A 19,094-nucleotide genomic window follows, 5' to 3' on the forward strand; every position below is an offset into this window, starting at 1 on the left:
GTTTCTGTTTCTTAAGTGGGCAGGGTTAAGGGAAATTCGTTTTAATTTAGTTTAATCTCATCTTGAGGCTTAGAGGGAAGTCAACCCTGAGGTTTTGGAGCCTCAGCCTAATTTTGGCTTCTTCTGAATCATAAAGGAATGTTGATCAGATTAAGGTTTCCTGTGAAGGCTGCGAATGTGCTTTCCCATCATCTGGGGATTTAGTCATTATTATACAACAAATTGTCTCATAATAAAACTCCTTTTCCCAAGTTGTTGTCTCCATTCCTTCTTTTTCTTCTTCTCTGTCTAGCTGCAATGTGTGTGTGTGTTTCTTTAAGGAGCATGCGCATTGAGGGTTTGATGGATGGACTAGCATTCAATAGCCAGGTTGCAGCATAGGCTTCGTTGCCCTCTTGCTGGCATGGCTTCATTACGTAACGTGGGTGTTACCCTCGAAGGCGTACTGCGGTGCATTGCCGAAAGAAGTCCTCCTGAAACACGAATCCGAAACCGATGTGCTAAAGAAAAAAGCAAGGCGGTGGCTGCTGGAAAACTTGAAACAGGTAAAAATAAAATAATAAAATAAAAAGCAAAACCAATGGGGGATTGCTGGCGCGAGATCGAATTAGATGAAAAGGATTCATGCCAGTCCGTCAGCAGAAGCAGAGATCTTGACATACTCCACATATATTACAACAGGAGTGCATCCACACTGTAGAATTAATGCAGTTTGACATCGCTTGAACTGCTATGGCTCAATGCCAGGAGTCGTGGGAGTTATAGTTTTACAGGTCTTTTAGCCTCCTAACTACAAATTCCATGACCCCATAGCAGTGAGCCTTGGCAGGTCAAGTGGAATCAAACTGCATTAATTCTACAGTGTAGATGCACCCAGTGACAGACTGTCAAGTTAGCAGGATGTATGGCTTTAACAAAGCTCAACGAGCCTGATTTCATATAGGCCTATTGTATAGGCCTATATTGTATTGTATAGGCCTATATTGGTGTGATGTACTTTTAAGTCAATTCAAAATTCAATACCATTCTTATCATAGGAAGATTTAATAATATTTGAAGAGAGGAGGATGCTTAGCTTGCAGAAGAGAAGGCAAAGGGGAGCATGAGAGCCATGTTTAAATATTTTGAAGGATGTCATATTGAGGAGGAGGCATGCTTGTTTTCTGCTGTTGCAAAGATTTGGGCCCCTTAATTTTTCATTTGTGCGTTTTCGGTATTTGATGTTTTTGTATGTATACTCTTTTGCATTTGTAAGCCGCCCTGAGTCCCTGCGGGGAGATAGAGGCGGGGTACAAGATTATTATTATTTTTATTATTATTATTCTACACAGCTGTATAAAATCCACATCGAATTGGATTATATGGCAGTGTGGACTCAGATAACCCAGTAAAAAGCAAATATTGTGGCTTTTCTGCCTTGATATTCTGACTGTGTGGAAGTGCCCTAGGACACGATTGATTCAAATTTAAAAAAAGGGACTCCACTTAAATATTAGGAAGAACCTCCTTATGGTAAGAACTGTGTGTGATGGATAAATACGATGATATGGTTTGAATGGTGTAACTTTGGGCAAGTCATGCCCACTCAACCTCAGAAGACAACAATTGAAAATCTTACTAGAAAAAAACCCCTATATAATAAGGTTGCTGTAAGTCTGAGGCCCCTTCCACACAGCTGAATAAAATCCCATGTTTTCTGCTTTGAACTGGAGTATATGGCAGTGTGGACTCAGATAACCCAGTTCAAAGCAGATATTGTGGGATTTTCTGCCTTGGTATTCTGGGTTATATGGCTGTGTGTAAGGGCCCTGATTTGACTTTCAAGACTGGACCACCATAGCCACAGAACTCATATTCACAGTTTCACTTACCTGCACCTAGAGCAGTGGTTCACAACCTGGGGTCCCCCAGGTATTTTAGCCTTCAACTTCCAGAAATCCTAACAGCCGGTAAACTGGGAGTTGTAGGCCAAAAACATCTGGGGATCCCTGATTAAGAACCAGTGGCCTAGAGCAAAAATTGTTTCGCTAGACATTTGTTCACTTCTCCAGCCAATGCTATGGTATGTTTCCATCAAAAGTGATCACAGGGTTGCATTAGAGGACCTAACAAATGAATAAGCTAATTTTCATAGTTTTATAGTTTCAGTTAACTCTTGATTGGTCGAGAAGGTATCACCTGCTGATACTATTTCTACTAGTATTACTTTTGTTGTTGTTGTTTTATTCCCCCGCCCCCTTGCAGCTCAAGGTGGAGTGCAACAGATGCTGGGTTCAACTGTAGTGTAATATTCAGTATGGTGAATACTGAATTCACCTGAAAAATAGTAGTGATGGTGTACCCATGACATAGTTTAAGTTCCTTGCTTCCAACAGCTGAGCAGTTCTAGAATGGCAGCAACTGTGGAATGGAACTAATGCAACTCAATACTTCCAGTTGCCTTGTGCTTCCTCTGACTGTCACTCTTGGTCCAAGTGTCACTCTTGTCACTTGAGGTTGGAACAGATTCTGTCATCCAAGAGAAGGGAAGCAACATATCATTTTGCTCGTAATCCTAAATCTTGCCTTCTGCTTTGCGTATTTCAAACCACAGATGTGTTATTTGCTCTGACGGAGGTTTCGCCATTGCTGCTTTCGTTCATCCTGCTGTTGAAGGTGACACAGGCATGCAGTTTTTCTTGCAAAATGAGCTGCCTTTGATGTTCTTCAGAATACGGATGAAAGGAGGGCTGGTCCAAGGAGTTGTGGCTTGAGAGGGAAAAGATATTTGAAAAATATTTGAAAGGATGCCATAAGGAAGAGGCAGCAGGCTTGGAGATTAGGACTCAGAGCAATGGGTTCAAATGACAGAAAAGGAGATTCACCTGAACATTAGAAGAAACTTTCTGATCAAAAAAGCTGTTCAACAGTGGAACTCTCTTCCTCGGAGTGTGATGGAGGCTCCTTCTCTGGAGGCTATTAAACAGGTTGGATGGCCATCTGTCGGGGGTGCTTTGGTTGTGCATTTCCTGCATGGCGGGAGTTGGACTAGATGGCTTACATGGTCTCTTCCAACTCTATTATTCTATGATTCCATGACAGAACAAATGAAGCAAAGCTGTTTAGAACCCAAAGCTAGCCACATTATGGGGCTAGCAGCATAAAGAAATTGCTATATTTTTACTTTAGGAGTCTCAAGGTTTTATGTGTTGTCGAAGGCTTTCATGGCCAGAATCACTGGGTTGCTGTGAGTTTTCTGGGCTGTATGGCCATGTTCCAGAAGCATTCTCTCCTGACGTTTCACCTACATCTATGGCAGGCATCTTCAGCAGTTGTGAGGTTTGTTGGAAACTAGGCCATTGGGGTTTATATATCTGTGGAAAGTCCAGGGTGGGAGAAAGAACTCTTGTCTGTTTGAGGCAAGTGTGAATGTTACAATTAATGCACCTTGATTAGCATTGAAAAGCCTTGCAGCTTCCTGCCTGGGGGAATAATTTGTTGGGAGGTGTTAGCTGGCCCTGATTGTTTCCTGTCTGGAATTCCCCTGTCTTCTGAGTGTTGTTCTTTATTTACTGTCCTGATTTTAGAGTTTTTTTAAATACTGGTATCCAGATTTTGTTCATTTTCATGGTTTCCTCCTTTCTGTTGAAATTATCCACATGCTTGTGGATTTCAATGGCTTCTCTGTGTAGTCTGACATAATGGTTTTTAGAGTGGTCCAAGATTGTCCAGCACAAGTCTGTATTCAACGTCTAAGGACAATTGACCATAGTTGTACTGGAGGACCTAGAGATTCATTAAAATATATTTTTTATGATAAAAAATATCCTTTTATTTATCTTTTTTCCGCTTCTGAGGAGATCTTGTACCTCTAACCCAGTGGTTCCCAACCTTTTGGCCTCCAGGTGTTTTGGAATTCAACTTCCAGAAATCCTAGCCAGCTTACTAGCTGTTGTGAACTGTGGGAGCTGAAGTCCACAACACCTGTAGGCCCAAAGGTTGGGAACCACTGGTCTAACCCCACTGAATGTGGGAGGGCTACTGTTTTTATGTAATTGCCCAGAAGAAAAGTTGTTTTCCATATTGAGTGAAGCAATGTATTCCAAATTGTCTTCTCAGAAATCTACATACTTTCTATGACTAAAATGACATTGCTACTGGCAAAGTAAAGAGTGTCTGCTGCTTGCTCTACTTGCTAATTTCCACTAAATCAACTTCAATACAGTATCTGGCAATCCTATCATCCACCCTTCTTTCTTCTCTTCCTTCACTTCTTCCCTTTCTGGGTTTTATGGATTTTAACTGTTACTTTTTTAATACCATTGATATTTAACTCTGTTTTAATGTTTGTATTTTTGTGGATTTTAATTTGTGTGGAAATGCTTTTAATGTAAGCCTCTTTGAATCTCTTTGGAGAGAAAAAGTGGGGTATAAATAAATAAATAAACAGCTTCCTTTTTTTCCTCCCCTATTTATATCTCGCTTTCCTCTCTTAAAAGACGCTCTAGTGGTTTAAGTCATGCAGCTGTAGATTCTTTGATTTATCAGACTTATCAGGCTGGAATATGGTCTTCCTTCTTTCCTACTGCCTTCTATCTTCCCAAGCATTATTGTCTTGTCTGAAGAGTCATATCTTCTCATGTGCATATTGTGTCTAGGGATTGAGAGCAGAACTTGTGGGTCAGGAGAACCTTGGTATGTAGACAGCTGTGTTATTCCATATCAAAGCATTGGTTCAGCCCCATATTCTCCCCCTTGCCACTGGACCAGTGTCAAAGTCTTTCTGACCACTTCCAGATGCTTCCAGTTAGAGGTGTCAGACACTGAACTGAGGCTTCCTGTATAGCATATGTGCTATCATTGAGCTAGGGCTACCACTTTGACACTTTCTGATCACTTCTCGACTTTGGCCATTGTCTCCAGTCACACTGAACAATTTTGACATGCTCTTGAACTTTTAAACAGAAGCTAGATGGCCATCTGTCAGGGATACTTTGATTGTGCTTTTCCTGCATGGCAGTGGGTTGGACTCGATGGCCTATGTGATCTCTTCCAACTCTATTATTCTATGATTGCCATGAAGTTTATTTTACTAATATGGTCCAAAATGCGGCGGCCAGGCTGCTAGCGGGATCATCTATAAGATCCCATATTACATTGATTCTGAAACAACTGCATTGGCTACCAATAGAACATCGGATCTCTTACAAGATACTGATCCTGACATTTAAAGCTCGAAATTGCCAAGGACCATTATATCTTAGGGACCGCCTCATTCCTTTTTTTCATCAGTGGTCACCTCGATCCTCCCAGAAAAATCTCCTATACGTCCGGACCCTAGGGAGGTACGCCTGGAAGCTACAAGGCGTAGAGCCTTTTCAACCCATGCTCCAATTCTGTGGAACTCATTGTCTCCATATGTTAGAGCGATGTCGGAGTTGTGACCTTTTGTAAAAGCGCTCAAGACTTGGCTGTTTGGTTGTGCATTTAAGTAATTCAGATCTAATTTGCCAAATAGTCACTGTTGAATGTTTTTATGTTGAATGCTTTTATATTGTGGAATGATATTTTAAATTGTAAGTCGCTCGGAGCACTCTGTTGGAGAGCGACTAATTAAGAAATAAAGTGAAGTGAAGTGAAGTAATATATGGGAGGAAAAGTGAGACATATTTTAGGGTTTTTTCTCTCTCATTTCCTGCCAGGATGCAGTAACCTTTGAGGATGTTGCTGTGTTCTTCACGAAGAGCAGTGGGCTCTGTTGGATTGGAATCGGAGAGCTTTATACCAGGAAGTTATACAAAAGAATTATGATGATGTGGCATCTTAGGTAAGGATCCCTTTCATCTTTTTTAATAGAACCATAGAGTTGGAAGAGACCACAAGGACCATTGAGTCCAATTCTGCTCTGCTGTGCAATAATACACATTCCATGTACTCTCAATAAATGGCCACCCAGCCTCCAGAGAAGGAGACTATGCCACCCTCTTAGGCAGTGTTTTTCACAGCTGAATAGCTCTTTTCATCAAGATTTCCCTAATATGTGGTTCTCAACCTGTGGGTCCTCAGGTGTTTTGACCTACAACTCCCAGAAATCCTAGTCAGTTTACCAGCTGTTAGGATTGCTAGAAGTTGAAGGGCAAAACATCTGGGGACACACAAGTTGAGAACCATTGTCTTACACCTTAGCCATTCTTTGGCTTCCAGACCTTTTATTGTTTTGGTTGCCTCTTCCAGACACCTTCCAGCTTGTCAATATCCTTGAATTGTGGTGCCACCTGTCATTCCAGATGAGATCCAAAGCAGAATAGATTGGGACTATGACTTCCCTTGATCTAGACACTATATTCCTATTGATGATCCTTGGGGTTTCTTTCAACTCTATGAATCTGGATAGCAAATAGCAGCATATATCAGATCCTTTGTCCTATTCAAACTCTTTCTCCTCTCTGTATGTATTATTGAGCAGATATCCAGCTTTTGAAGCCTGATTTAATCTCCTGGTTTGAGCAGGACCCCTGATTTTCAGACCAGCCCATTTTGGGAAAATGGACTTTGCTTCAGAGCCCAAAAAAGGTGAGACAACAAATCTGGATGGTGTAAATATTCCATATTGCTTGTAGGTAAGATGAGTGTAGTTATCCTAATGTTGCTGGACTTTATCCCCCAGTAGCAAGATATGATGGTACCTGCAGTTCAACAATATTGTGGTGGTGGTGAATATTCTCCACTCTTGAGACCTTATCATACAAGAGCATCTATCTCACTTTAAATCCTGTGGCTGCTTTCAGCAGAATTCTAGGGTTTGCAATTTAGTGAGGCCCAGGACATCTCTGGCTGAGCAGTTTGAAGGCCTCTGCCTAAACTGCAAATCCCAGAATTCTGCAAGAGGCAGGCACAGGACAAACTTGATAGATGCTTTGGTGTGATGAGGTCCTAGGTTTACAGTAGTGTTGCCCAAACTCTGGTCTTCTATGTGTTTTGTATCCCAGAATCTCTGATTATTTTACCAACACAGTTGAGGCTTCTGGGAACTGAAATTCAAAACACCTGGAAGACTATTATTGGAGACCCACCAGTCTACAGATTCACACTGAATGCAGTTATCCTTTTTCTTTCTGGGACAGGAGTTAGATTTGTCCTTCAGAACCTCATTTTCTCACCACTTTCTTCTGATCAGGGTTTGCAATAATGAGAATCAAGATGGAACAAGAAGAGGCATCACGTTGCCTCCCTCGGGGAGATTTGGAGACCTTCCAAGAGACTAGTTCAGGTGAGCTACAGAACAATTAAGAACTCTTCCATTTAATTGGAGTTTTAAACCATAAATGTGCATTTCTTATTCGTTAGCTCAATACCACTGATCCTTCCACCCACTAAAGTTCATCTTCTCTGTCTCTTTTTCTCTGAGCAGGGTTTCCACTTGTCCAGCCTGATTTGATCTCCTGGCCTGAGCAAAAATCTTGCTTTTCAGATCAGCTTGCCTTCGAGAAAGTAGAGATTCCATCACAGTCCAATCCAGGTGAGGTAAACAAATCTGATATCTAAGAATAACATATTTACACTCAGCCCAAGGGTAGGACAGGAAAATGTGTGATGTTTTAGGTGAGGTTGGACTCCAGACCTCATCAGATGCCAGAGCAAGTGGTGATGGTAATAGGAGTTACAGTCCATAACATCTTGGGACCCCAAAGTCTTGCACTCCTGCTCCTCTATAAAAGCCAGGAAAATTCCACTCTTATCTAGACTGGAAGACCAAACTGTCCCTAATCTAAACCCCATTTCTTACCCTTTTATCTGTTCAGGTTTTTCTGAAGTGGTGGTTAAGCTGGAACAAGAAGAGGATCCATGTGGCCTGTTCAAGCAGGAATCCAAGACCTTTACAGATATGAGCTCAGGTGAAGTTAATGTGCTATTTGAGGTCCCTTACCTGCGGGACTCTCAGATCACAGAGTTATAATACTATGGCCCTATTTTCCTGCCATGGTTGAGTCCTGTGCAATCCTGGAGTTTGTAATTTGGGGAAGCTCTAGAGATTTCTGGCTGAGAATTCTAAATATCCCTCCCGAAACTTCAAATCCCAGGGTTCCACGTGATATTAGACGGCAGCTAAAGAGGAAACATGGTGCTGTACATTTATATTCCGTTGGCCCTCCACATTTGTGGGTTTGACTTATGCAAATTTAATTATAGTGTCCTCACTAGCCATGTCTAGATCCTTCAGTGTGACTCTTTGATCACTGTCTACAACAAGCCTGGGCAAACTTCAGCCCTCCAGGTGTTTTGGACTTCACATCCCACAATTCCTAACAGCCAGTTAGCATGTCCCATATTATCAAAGGGTGGCAATGGGACTATGGATATGCTGAAAGAGTGCCTATCCACATCACTGCCATTTAATAATATGGGATATGATCATCTGTGTGGAAGCCTGGAACTGTACCTTTGGAGATGCTATAAATCCCCTGCTTAACCATGTTTTTCTTTAATTTCTCTAAGAAACAAGTTATGGATTTTTTAAACAAATATCCACCATGTCAGGAATACTCTTTCCATGCAAGGGGAAAAATCAATCTAAAGGCGTGGAGAGAAGTTATTGTATTAAGTAATGCACATCAGTATCACAGAAGGCACCAACTGAAGAGGCACATTCCCTTTCTGTCCCTACTCTTTTCTCTAAAAGCAAATTTCTTTTGTAAGAGAACATTTGACAACTGTAGATTTTAGAAATGGTATGAAAATTTATTTCGCTCACAAATTAAATTGAGGACATTTTTGGTCAAAATGGTCCAAGATTATAGGCTCAAATTAGAGATTGAAACCTTCCTTCCAACACTGCCGATCTCTTCGTGCTTTGTTTGTGCATTTTAGGATTTCCTGACCTTGTAATAAAGGAAGAGGAAGGAGAGGCGCTCCGCAGCCACAGATTGGAAGAAAACCCAAGTGTTGCTGCTGATCAGTCAGGTGAGAGTGCCACATATGATTGGACGTCCATGCATTCAACTCCAAAAGACCATTTACAGGACTCTATCTAAGCAAGTAATAGATAAAGATTTGGAATAGCACTGGGCCTAGGACAAAACTTTGTGGCATCCCACTGGTCACTGTTCTCTATGATGAAGAGGAACCATTGGCCAGCATCTTTTTGAGTTTGGCCAGCCAACCAATTCTCAATCCACCTGACAGTAGCATTGTCTAGCCCACATTTTGCATTGTTTACTGCATTGCAAATCGACACTAAAAGTATTTCTCTAGCTCTCCTCCACCATCATTTCAATGCTTATGCTGCTAAAAGACTTTCAGTTAAGCAGAGGATGAGAAGGGGAAAGTTGGGTCTGGGCAAGTGTAGCAAGATTTTGGAAAAAGGACCTTTATTGTTAACTGAGATATGACTATAGTTTGCTTGTTTGAATTTGTACATCACGTTGAGTGATACAGATAAAGGTGATGACAAGTTATTATTAAGTCAATTGATTTGTTCAACTTGCAAGCCTCAGTATTGATTCTCCCAGCCATTATACTTTTTCAGGCATTTCAAGCCAAGGTTTTGTTTTGTTTTGTCCATTACCTGAATCCAGTGATGGTGAGTGGCTGTTTTTTTTTTTCAATTCAGGATTTCCTGATGTTACAGTAAAGCAAGAGGAAGAAGAGAAGTTGTGTGTTGTAAATCACCAGGGATCTGAGGAAAGTCCTACCACTGCTGCAGATCAGTCAGGTGAGGAAGTGGTTCATACATTGGGGGCCTTGGACTACAAGTTGAGTGTCTATCTAGAATTCCAAAATACTCTAAAACTCCAAATTATCCAAAATAGGTGGCTGAGATAGTAACAACTTTGCTTTCTGATGGTTCGGTGTACACAAATACATACACAAAATCAATAAAAAATAGTGTATGCAATTACTTTCATGTAATGTGTATAAGGTGTGTATGAAACCTAACTGAATTTCATGATTAGATTTTGGTCCTATCTCCAAGACATGTGTACAAATATGAATGTTCCAAAATCTAAAAAAAATGCCCTGAAATCAAACACTGTTTCAGGCAAGAGATACTCAACAGTATGACCATTGATACAATTTATTTGGCATGACTGACTAAAATTTCTTGTTTTATACATGAGTGTAAATGATAAAAATGATGATGATGATAAATAATTGCTAAGATGATCTTGACCCTGGAAAATAGGCATGCATGCTTGGAGTACTCAAAGGGATTGTCTAAGTATTATCTTTTTTGAAAAACAAATTAATTAATTTACCTGTGAGTAGCTTATATTACTGCACCGAAAAATCATACTGCATGAGCATTTAACATAGTAATTTGAGGAGATGACCAATTACAATGTCTCATCCTACAGAGATAGCAGAAAATGGCTGTGCAATTATAGACTGCATCCACAGAAGTATGATGTCCAAATCAAGGGAAGGAATAGCAACACCCAGGATTTACTGTATTTCAGAACTTTCCTAGTTTATTATGTTCCTTTTCTATTTATATATTTATTTATTTTTGTTTACCCTATTTACACTTTGCCTTTTTCTACCCCGAAGGGGACTCAAGGCGGCTTACATATGGCAATTATTCAATGTCTTAAACACATACAAAACATTTTGCTTAAAATAAACTTAATATTTTGCTTATTCCCAGCTGTTCCCTGGGATGCCTTCTCTCACACATTTGGGATTTATTTTTGTTCTTTTCCTCAGCAGATAACTGGAGGAAAACGAATACATGTGCCCAGTGTTGGATGTCTTTTTCACAAACGTTGGATCTTGGAAACCACCAGCAAATCCTCATTGGAAAGGAAAGCCATACCAGAGTGAAGGACACCAAGTGCATCATGTGTGGGAAAGATTTTGCACAAGAGGGGGCATTTCTGCTTCAAGAGAGTATCCACACTGGGAAAAAATACCGAAGATATCAAGCACTTTCTGGCAGTTCAGACCATGTGACTCCTGAGCAAATTCACCTGGGAGAGAAACCATTCAAATGCCAGGATTGTGGGAAATGTTTTGCTTACAATTCACATCTTCTGATCCATGAACGAGTCCACACGGGAGAGAAACCCTACAAATGCATGGAGTGTGGGAAATGTTTTGCTAACGGCTCAACTCTGGTCAGCCACCAAAGAATCCACACTGGCGAGAGACCGTACAAATGTCGGGAGTGCGAGAAATGTTTTTCTTGTAGTTCGCACCTTGTGATGCATCAGCGCATCCACACAGGGGAAAAACCATACCAGTGCCAGGAGTGTGGCAAGTGTTTCACTTGCCATTCGCACCTTGCGATGCATCAGACTGTCCACACGGGAGAGAAATCATACCAGTGCCAGGAATGTGGGAAATGTTTTGCTCGCAACTCACAGCTCGCCAAGCACCAGACGGTTCACACAGGAGAGAAAGCGTACAGTTGCCAAGAGTGTGGGAAATGCTTTGCTCAAAATGCACACCTGGTGGGCCACCAGCGAGTCCACACAGGTGAGAAGCCCTACAAGTGCGAGGAATGCGGGAAATCCTTTGCTCGTAATTCACAGCTCATAAGGCATCAGAAAATCCACACAGGGGAGAAACCCTACCTATGTCAGGAGTGCGGGAAATGTTTTTGTCAGAAGACAGAGCTTGTGAAGCATCAGAGAGTCCACACTGGAGAGAAACCATACAGGTGCCAGGAGTGTGGGAAGTGTTTTGCTCAGAGTTCACCACTTGTGAAGCATCAGAGAGCTCACAGAGGGGAAAAAGCCTACAAGTGCCAGGAGTGTGGGAAATGCTTTGGCCAGAACATACATCTCGTAAATCATCGAAGAATCCACACTGGAGAGAAGCCTTATAAATGCCAGCAATGTGGGAAGTGTTTTGTTCAAAACGCACACCTTATGAGGCACCAACGAGTGCACACTGGAGAGAAGTCATTTAAATTCCAGTGTTTCGATTACCTTGCAGACTTCCAGACAGGCTCAGACCTTGAGAACCTCCAGAACGTCCAAATGGAAGACAATTTAAATGAAGCACCGTCGAGCCCAGATGGGAGAGAAATCATACCGTTAACAAGTGTGTTGGAAATGTTTTGATCATGAGTTACAAGAAAGTCCACAAAGCAAAAATAATAGAATGGCACTAGGAATATGAGGTATTTTGTTCACATGTACGATGTTACAATCCACCAAGAGTCCAACCAGGGGAGGAAACTATAGCAATACAAGATATTTGTTTAGAGACCTGAGCTTGTGATCCAACTGGAAACAAAAGAACAGTAATCCTTTTGGAGGTTTAACTAGGAAAAAAGGTTTCTCTCAACCGTCTGAAACTGTATAGTGTGAGAGGACTTGCTATAAGCATGTTAGAAATATTTTGATTGCACATCACAAGAGAGTTCATGGCTGCATCTACATTATAGAATAAATGGAATTTGACACCCCTTTAACTGCCATGGCTTAATGCTATGGGATCTTGGGAGTTATAGTTTGGCACCAGCACTCTTTGGTAGAGATGGCTAACACCTAGGCTGGAACTATGTTGCCATATAATCCATAATCTAGAATATCTGCTTTGAACTGGATTATATGAGTCTACACTGCTAGATAATCCAGCTCAAAGCAGATAATCTGGATTTTATATATCAGTGTAGATAGTGCCCTGGTCAAATGACAACTCCCAGAATTTCATAGCACGGAGCCGAGGCTGTCCAAGGGTTGTCAAACAGCAGTCAGTGTAGATGCACCCCATTAAGGAAAGATAATAGAATGTACCAATAATGGAAGATATTTTGTCCATATGTCCAGTGTTATGAGCCGCCAGAGTCCATAGACATACCAATGATGTAGAACATGTTTGGAGGTCTGGGCTTGTGATCCCAAGAACATGAACTGCCTTAACTGGAGAAAATGTTTTCCTAAACTATCTCAAAACAATATACCGCGAGAGGACTTGCTATAAAGTAAGGAACCTGGGGAAAAGTTTCTTGCAATACTTTTCTATCCAGAGTAAAAATAAGCCTGCTATATGCTCTAAGCTGCAAGAACATCAAGAGTAACATTATTAGTGTGAAAAATATTTTGGTTGCAGCTTAGAATGGATAATCAACCAGCATATCTTCTTAAGTCAAAAAAACCTCATCTGGACTCAAGCTTGAGAGATACTTTCTTGGTTTATAATATTTTAAAAACTCATCAGAAATAAATACTTTGAATGCATGGAGTGTGTGGAGAAATTATTTCACTGGGCAACACACATTTTGGTGCCTCATATGTTAGTCTCGTTTCCAGGTATATTTCACCTGCTGATTCCAAAAATTGCACTAGTTTTCCCCTATCAGTTCTAGTTTTAGAGATAAAAGAACATATGCCATGTACCAGTAATCATATTGAAAATAACCATATATAAGAAACTAGAGTTGATATCTATCCAATGGAAATTTCTGAATCAGCACCCCAAATAATCTAAGAAAAGGCCTAAAAACCAATACACCAAGAAGTGTGTATATATATTTGGTTGTGCTTTCTTTAAAAAAAATCATATTGTATATGTATATTCTGTGAATCATCTTCAAATTCGCAGCAAGAACTATGTTAGTGGTGGGAGTCTTGGAAGAGGTTTGCAGGCCCCACATACTTTGGGAGAAACCAGAATGACCCACACAAGAACAAAAATGTAGAAATGCTAGGAGTGTGGGCACTGCATTACCACAAAAGTGAAAAAAGGTGAATTAAAAATTACTACAATTTTTTAACCTGAAAGAATACCTCTTTAGGACTCTTTAGTTCCTTTGTTGCAACTCTGTGGTCGACTTGCAGTGAAGTGCAGGGTGTTTCAAAAAGATGGACCTGATTTGAAGTTGCTATATCTCTGCAACCACAAACCAGCCGTTAATGAAACTTGAAAGTGTGGGGCTTAGAGTTTCAAAGGATTACTACTAGATGCCTCTTGCAGCACATAAACATTTGCAAGATGGGGGCTCAGGGCCTCTGTTATGTGTATTTTAATATGTATTTTATAAAAATACATTTTATGTGTAATTATAGAATTTTTACAATGTTTATGTGTTTTAATTATGCTATAACCCACCTCGAGCCATGAGGAGAGGTGGGTATGAAATAAAATTATTACATTAATGGGGTTGTTGTATGTCTTTCGGGCTGTGTGGCCATGTTCCAGAAGCATTCTCTCCATTACATTAATGCTTTCCTGGGAAATGGAATTCAATAGCGCTGGAATCAAGATTTGGAAATCTAACATCAAGAATTGGAAGTGCAATTTACTTTGTGCAATTGTGCCATGTTTTAACTTATTTTTAAGGTATGAACTAATTACTCGGAGATTTACTTCTATACTGTCAGGTTACATACACACATTGCATTGCCCAGGATCAAAAAAATGTGTAAAGGTTATTTCATTATAACTGAGATAGTTAATATGCTATGAGTACTCTTGTGTTAAAAATGTTGAGATTTTGAGTATTTAAATGTATTTAAAATGTTCAACATTTAAAAATAAAATTTAAAACAAATACTGGCTGAAAAGTCAGCCATCATTTTAACCATCCATATAGATATAGATATAAATATATATAATTGAGACCATTCTCCATTTGTGGCTCAAAATGGTTACTAAAACCTAGTAACTTGGTAACTCATTAAACCATTTGTTACTTTTTCTGTGATTGTAACATATGAAATGTACTGCCATCATTTTGAAACACTTTGTAGATCGGAGTTGCACTGGAGAACCCAGCGAATCTTAGAAACACCATATTAATCATATCCGCAAAAGTCAAACCTGCCAATGTGGAAAGCCAACTGTATAAAGAAGTGGAGCTGATTTTGCTTTCAGACCAATGTCTGAATAGCCTTTTTGAGAAATTTAGTGCAGAAAGTAAGAAATCCAGTCTGTCTGGCAAAGGACTAGATCAAACTTGTTGAAGTTTCTCATGGCCAGAAATACTGGGTTGTTGTGAGTCTTCTGGGCTGTACAGCCATGCTCCAGAAGCATTTACTTAGGCGATCCCTCGTAGTTCGAGGACAATGATCTTCCATCTTGGGGGTGGGTTCTTAGGTGACTGAAGAGACCGATTCTTGACCCGCATATTCTCCCGCAGTGAGGACATCGGTTTCCGGGTGGAAGGCGGTCACGGTCGGGGTTAACTTGACGCTCCTTCCTCTTGGCACGTTTCTCCCTTAAGCCCTCCGTTTGTGCCTCTTCGAACTCCGCAGCACTGCTGGACACAGCTGACCTCCAATTAGAGCGCTCAAGGGCCAGGGCTTCCCAGTTCTCAGTGTCTATGCCACAGTTTTTAAGGTTGGCTTTGAGCCCATCTTTAAATTTCTTTTCCTGCCCACCAACATTCCGTTTCCCATTCTTGAGTTCAGAGTAGAGGAGCTGCTTTGGGAGACGGTGATCGGGCATTCGGACAACGTGGCCAGTCCAGCGGAGTTGATGGCATAGGAGCATCGCTTCAATGCTGGTGGTCTTTGCTTCTTCCAGCACGCTGACATTTGTCCGCCTGTCTTCCCAAGAGATTTGCAGGATCTTCCTGAGGCAACGCTAATGGAAACGCTCCAGGAGTTTGGTGTGACGTCTGTACACAGTCCACGTTTTGCAGGCGTAGAGCAGGGTTGGGAGGACAATGGCTTTATAAACAAGCACCTTGGTCTCTCTACGGATGTCCCGGTCATCAAACACTCTCTGCTTCATACGGAAAAATGCTGCGCTCGCAGAGCTCAGGCGGTGTTGTATTTCAGTGTCGATGTTGACTTTTGTGGAGAGGTGGCTGCCAAGGTAGCGGAAATGGTCAATGTTTTCTAATGTGACACTGTTAAGATGTATTCCTGGCTTTGCAGAGGGATTAGCTGGTGCCTGTTGGAAGAGCACTTTGGTTTTCTCGATGTTCAGTGAGAGACCGAGCTTCTCGTATGCTTCTGCGAAGGTGTTTAGAGTGGCTTGTAGGTCTTCTTCTGAATGCGCACAGACTACGTTGTCATCGGCATATTGGAGTTCTATAACAGATGTTGTGGTGACCTTGGTTTTGGCTCTCAGTCTGCTGAGGTTAAATAGCTTGCCATCTGTCCAATAGATGATTTCCACTCCGGTGGGAAGCTTCCCATCAACAAGGTGAAGTATCATAGCGATGAAGATGGAAAATAAGGTGGGGGCAATAACACATCCCTGCTTGACACCCGATTCCACCTTAAATGGGTCACTTTGGGAGCCGTTGCTGTCCAAGACTGTTGCCATCATGTCATCATGGAGGAGCCGCAGGATGTTCACAAATTTGTCAGGGCACCCGATTTTTTGGAGGATGGTCCAGAGAGCGCTGCGATTCACTGTGTCGAATGCCTTTGCAAGGTCAATGAATGCCATGTACAGAGGTTGGTTTTGTTCCCTGCATTTTTCTTGGAGCTGTCGTGCAGTGAAGATCATGTCCACTGTTCCTCTGGAGGGACGGAAGCCATTCTGGGATTCTGGGAGGGTGTCTTCTGAAACAGGGAGAAGGCGGTTTGCAAGGATTCTTGCGAGGATTTTCCCGGCGGAGGTTAGAAGGGAGATGCCGCGATAGTTCCCGCAGTCTGTTCTGTCCCCTTTCTTGAAAAGGGTGATGATGGTGGCATCCTTGAAGTCAGCTGGTATTTTCTCGGTCACCCACACCTTTTCAATGAGCTGGTGGAGTTGTTGTATCAGCTCAGGTCCACCCTCTTTGAAGATTTCAGCAGGAATCCCATCAGGTCCGCTGGCTTTGTTGTTTTTTTGTTGGCTGGTCCATAAATGATCTTTGTGGCTTTGAAAAATCCCTGAGCGTCATGGGTATCTGCAAGGTGTTGGATTTCTTCAGCCTTCTTTGTCCACCAGATGTTCTTGAGTTCTCTGGTCCTTCTTTGGACCTCAGCTTTTGCACTGGCATAGATCTTTTCCTTGGCAGCACAGTTGGTGTCTCTCTGCCATGTTTGGAAGGCTTTATCTCCTGATGTTTCACCTACATCTATGGCAGGCATCCTCACATCCTCAGCTAACATCTCCAAACAAAGGATTCCCCCAGGCAGGAAGAAGTCAAGCCTTGAAGCTGGCAAGGCCATTAATGCTAATCAAGGTGATTAATTACAACATTCACACTGGCCCCCAACAGACAAGACTTCTTTCTCCCACCCTGGACCTTACACAGATATATAAACCCTCTTGCCTAGTTTCCAACAGACCTCACAACCTCTGAGGATGCCTGCCATAGATGTGGCCGAAACGTCAGGAGAGAATGCTTCTGGAGCATGGCTCTACAGCCCGGAAAACTCACAGCAACCCAATATATACAGTAGAGTCTCACTTATCCAACACTCGCTTATCCAATGTTCTGGATTATCCAACACATTTTTGTAGTCAATGTTTTCAATACATTGTGATATTTTGGTGCTAAATTCATAAATACAGTAATTACTACATACCCTGTTTCCCCTAAAATAAGACATCCCCAGAAAATAAGACCTAGTAGAAGTTTTGCTGAATTGCTAAATATAAGGCCTCCCCCAAATGTAAGACCTAGCAAAGTTTTTGGAAGCATGCCTGTAGAACAGAACACCAGAGCATGCAGGATTGGCAAATATATGTACCATAGAATTGTTGTACATGGAAATAATGGTAGTAACAAGAAATTCTTGATAGAATTCACAGTTTGTCTGGTTATGCTGGTTTGTGATGACAAATATTGAACAGTATATAATAAATGTTCATTTTTTGTTCAACAATAAATGTGAATTCTTCTTCATGGAAAAATAAGACATCCCCTGAAAATAAGACCTAGAGCATCTTTGGGAGCAAAAATTAATATAAGACACTGTCTTATTTTCGGGGGGAAACGGTAGCATTACTGCGTATTGAACTACTTTTTCTGTCAAATTTGTTGTATAACTTGTGTTGGTGCTTAATTTGTAAAATCATAACCTAATTTGCTGTTTAATAGGCTTTTCCTTAATGTCTCCTTATTATCCAACATATTCGCTTATCCAACATTCTGCCAGCCTGTTTATGTTGGATAAGTGAGACTCTACTGTACATGATTTATTTCTTATTTCAGTCTTGAGAGCTTGCCTCTATATATATATTGCACTATGCTCAGACTCATTGTTCTGATACGCTGTTTTATCCTGTTTTATGGGGTTTTTTTTTGTTTATATTGGTTTTAATGTATGACTGTTTATTATATGTGACATTGGGCTTGTTCCCCATGTGAGCTGCCCAGAGTCCCCCTGGGGGAGATGGGAGCAGGATATAAAAATAAAATATTATTACTATTATTATTATTACGTTCACACAACATTGCAACCACATGATTTTTGAAAGTTAGGGAAGAACTTGTGTTACCTTACAGTAGATATGCTCTGCAGCTGACCCACTCCTACCAATATGCAACTGCATCTACACTGTAGAAAATGCAGTCTGACCCCACTTGAACTCCTTGGCTCAATGCTATTGGATCCCAGGGATCTGTAGTTTGGTGAGGCCCCAACATCATTTTGGCAGGGAAGGCTGGAGACCTTGTAAAAACTACAACTCCCAGGATTGCATAGTATTGAGCCCTGGCAGTTAAAAGTGGGGTCAAACTGGGGACCCCTTCCACACAGCTGTATACAATCCACATTGAACCGGATTATATGGCAGTGTGGACTCGGATAACCCAGTTCAAAGCAGATTTTGTGGATGATCTGCCTTGATATTCCGGGTTATATGGCTGTGTGGAAGGCCCCTGGATTTCATCCTGAGTGTAGGAATTCGTGGGATATTAAGAAGCAGGAAGGAAACTCTACCAGACCAAAGGAATCAATGGACAAACACTTGCCTTCTCTCTGATCATGTGACTCAGCTGTGGACCGTTGGCATGGCTTCGGTCACGTGATAAGAACTGGGGGGGGGATGGGCGGGACGAAATGAATCTCCGGGCTTTCCTATTGGACAGAGTGGAACACAATATGCAAAATAAACCTCCGCGCTTCCCTATTGGACGGAAGGGAAGACAATATGCAAAACGAACCTCCGGGCGCCCCTATTGGACGGAAGGGAAGAGAATATGCAAAACAAACCTCCGGGCGCCCCTATTGGACGGAAGGGAAGAGAATATGCAAAACAAACCTTCGGGCGTCTCT

General features: G+C 41.5%; 1 protein-coding gene across 3 annotated transcripts; it reads left to right on the plus strand.

Annotated features, from left to right (window-relative positions):
* The first annotated feature begins 363 nt into the window (after positions 1-363).
* LOC103278080 (zinc finger protein 3 homolog) lies at positions 364-13,166 on the plus strand. Of its 3 annotated transcripts, none has more exons than XM_062973600.1 (9): positions 365-545; positions 5,682-5,806; positions 6,446-6,552; positions 7,157-7,249; positions 7,391-7,498; positions 7,782-7,874; positions 8,848-8,940; positions 9,590-9,691; positions 10,684-13,166. In XM_062973600.1, the coding sequence occupies exons 3-9, from the start codon at positions 6,525-6,527 to the stop codon at positions 12,042-12,044; spliced, it is 1,878 nt and encodes a 625-aa protein (XP_062829670.1). In that variant the 5' UTR covers positions 365-545; positions 5,682-5,806; positions 6,446-6,524; the 3' UTR covers positions 12,045-13,166. The 3 variants fall into 3 exon arrangements, with proteins under 3 accessions (XP_016847304.2, XP_062829670.1, XP_062829671.1); XM_062973601.1 differs by having other exon boundaries at positions 370-545; positions 10,687-13,166; XM_016991815.2 differs by lacking the exon at positions 5,682-5,806 and having other exon boundaries at positions 364-545.
* The last annotated feature ends 5,928 nt before the right edge of the window (positions 13,167-19,094 follow it).

This window comes from Anolis carolinensis, chromosome 2, assembly GCF_035594765.1.
Source record: "Anolis carolinensis isolate JA03-04 chromosome 2, rAnoCar3.1.pri, whole genome shotgun sequence".
Taxonomy (NCBI): Eukaryota; Metazoa; Chordata; class Lepidosauria; order Squamata; family Dactyloidae; genus Anolis; species Anolis carolinensis.

What these genes read in the sequence shown, in the direction of transcription:
- LOC103278080 (XM_016991815.2), top strand. Translation starts at nt 6,525, where the DNA reads ATGGACTTTGCTTCAGAGCCCAAAAAAG. An exon ending in CTTCCAAGAGACTAGTTCAG is followed by an intron (nt 7,250 to 7,390) that starts GTGAGCTACAGA and finishes TTCTCTGAGCAG; the next exon opens with GGTTTCCACTTGTCCAGCCT. An exon ending in TCCATCACAGTCCAATCCAG is followed by an intron (nt 7,499 to 7,781) that starts GTGAGGTAAACA and finishes TTATCTGTTCAG; the next exon opens with GTTTTTCTGAAGTGGTGGTT.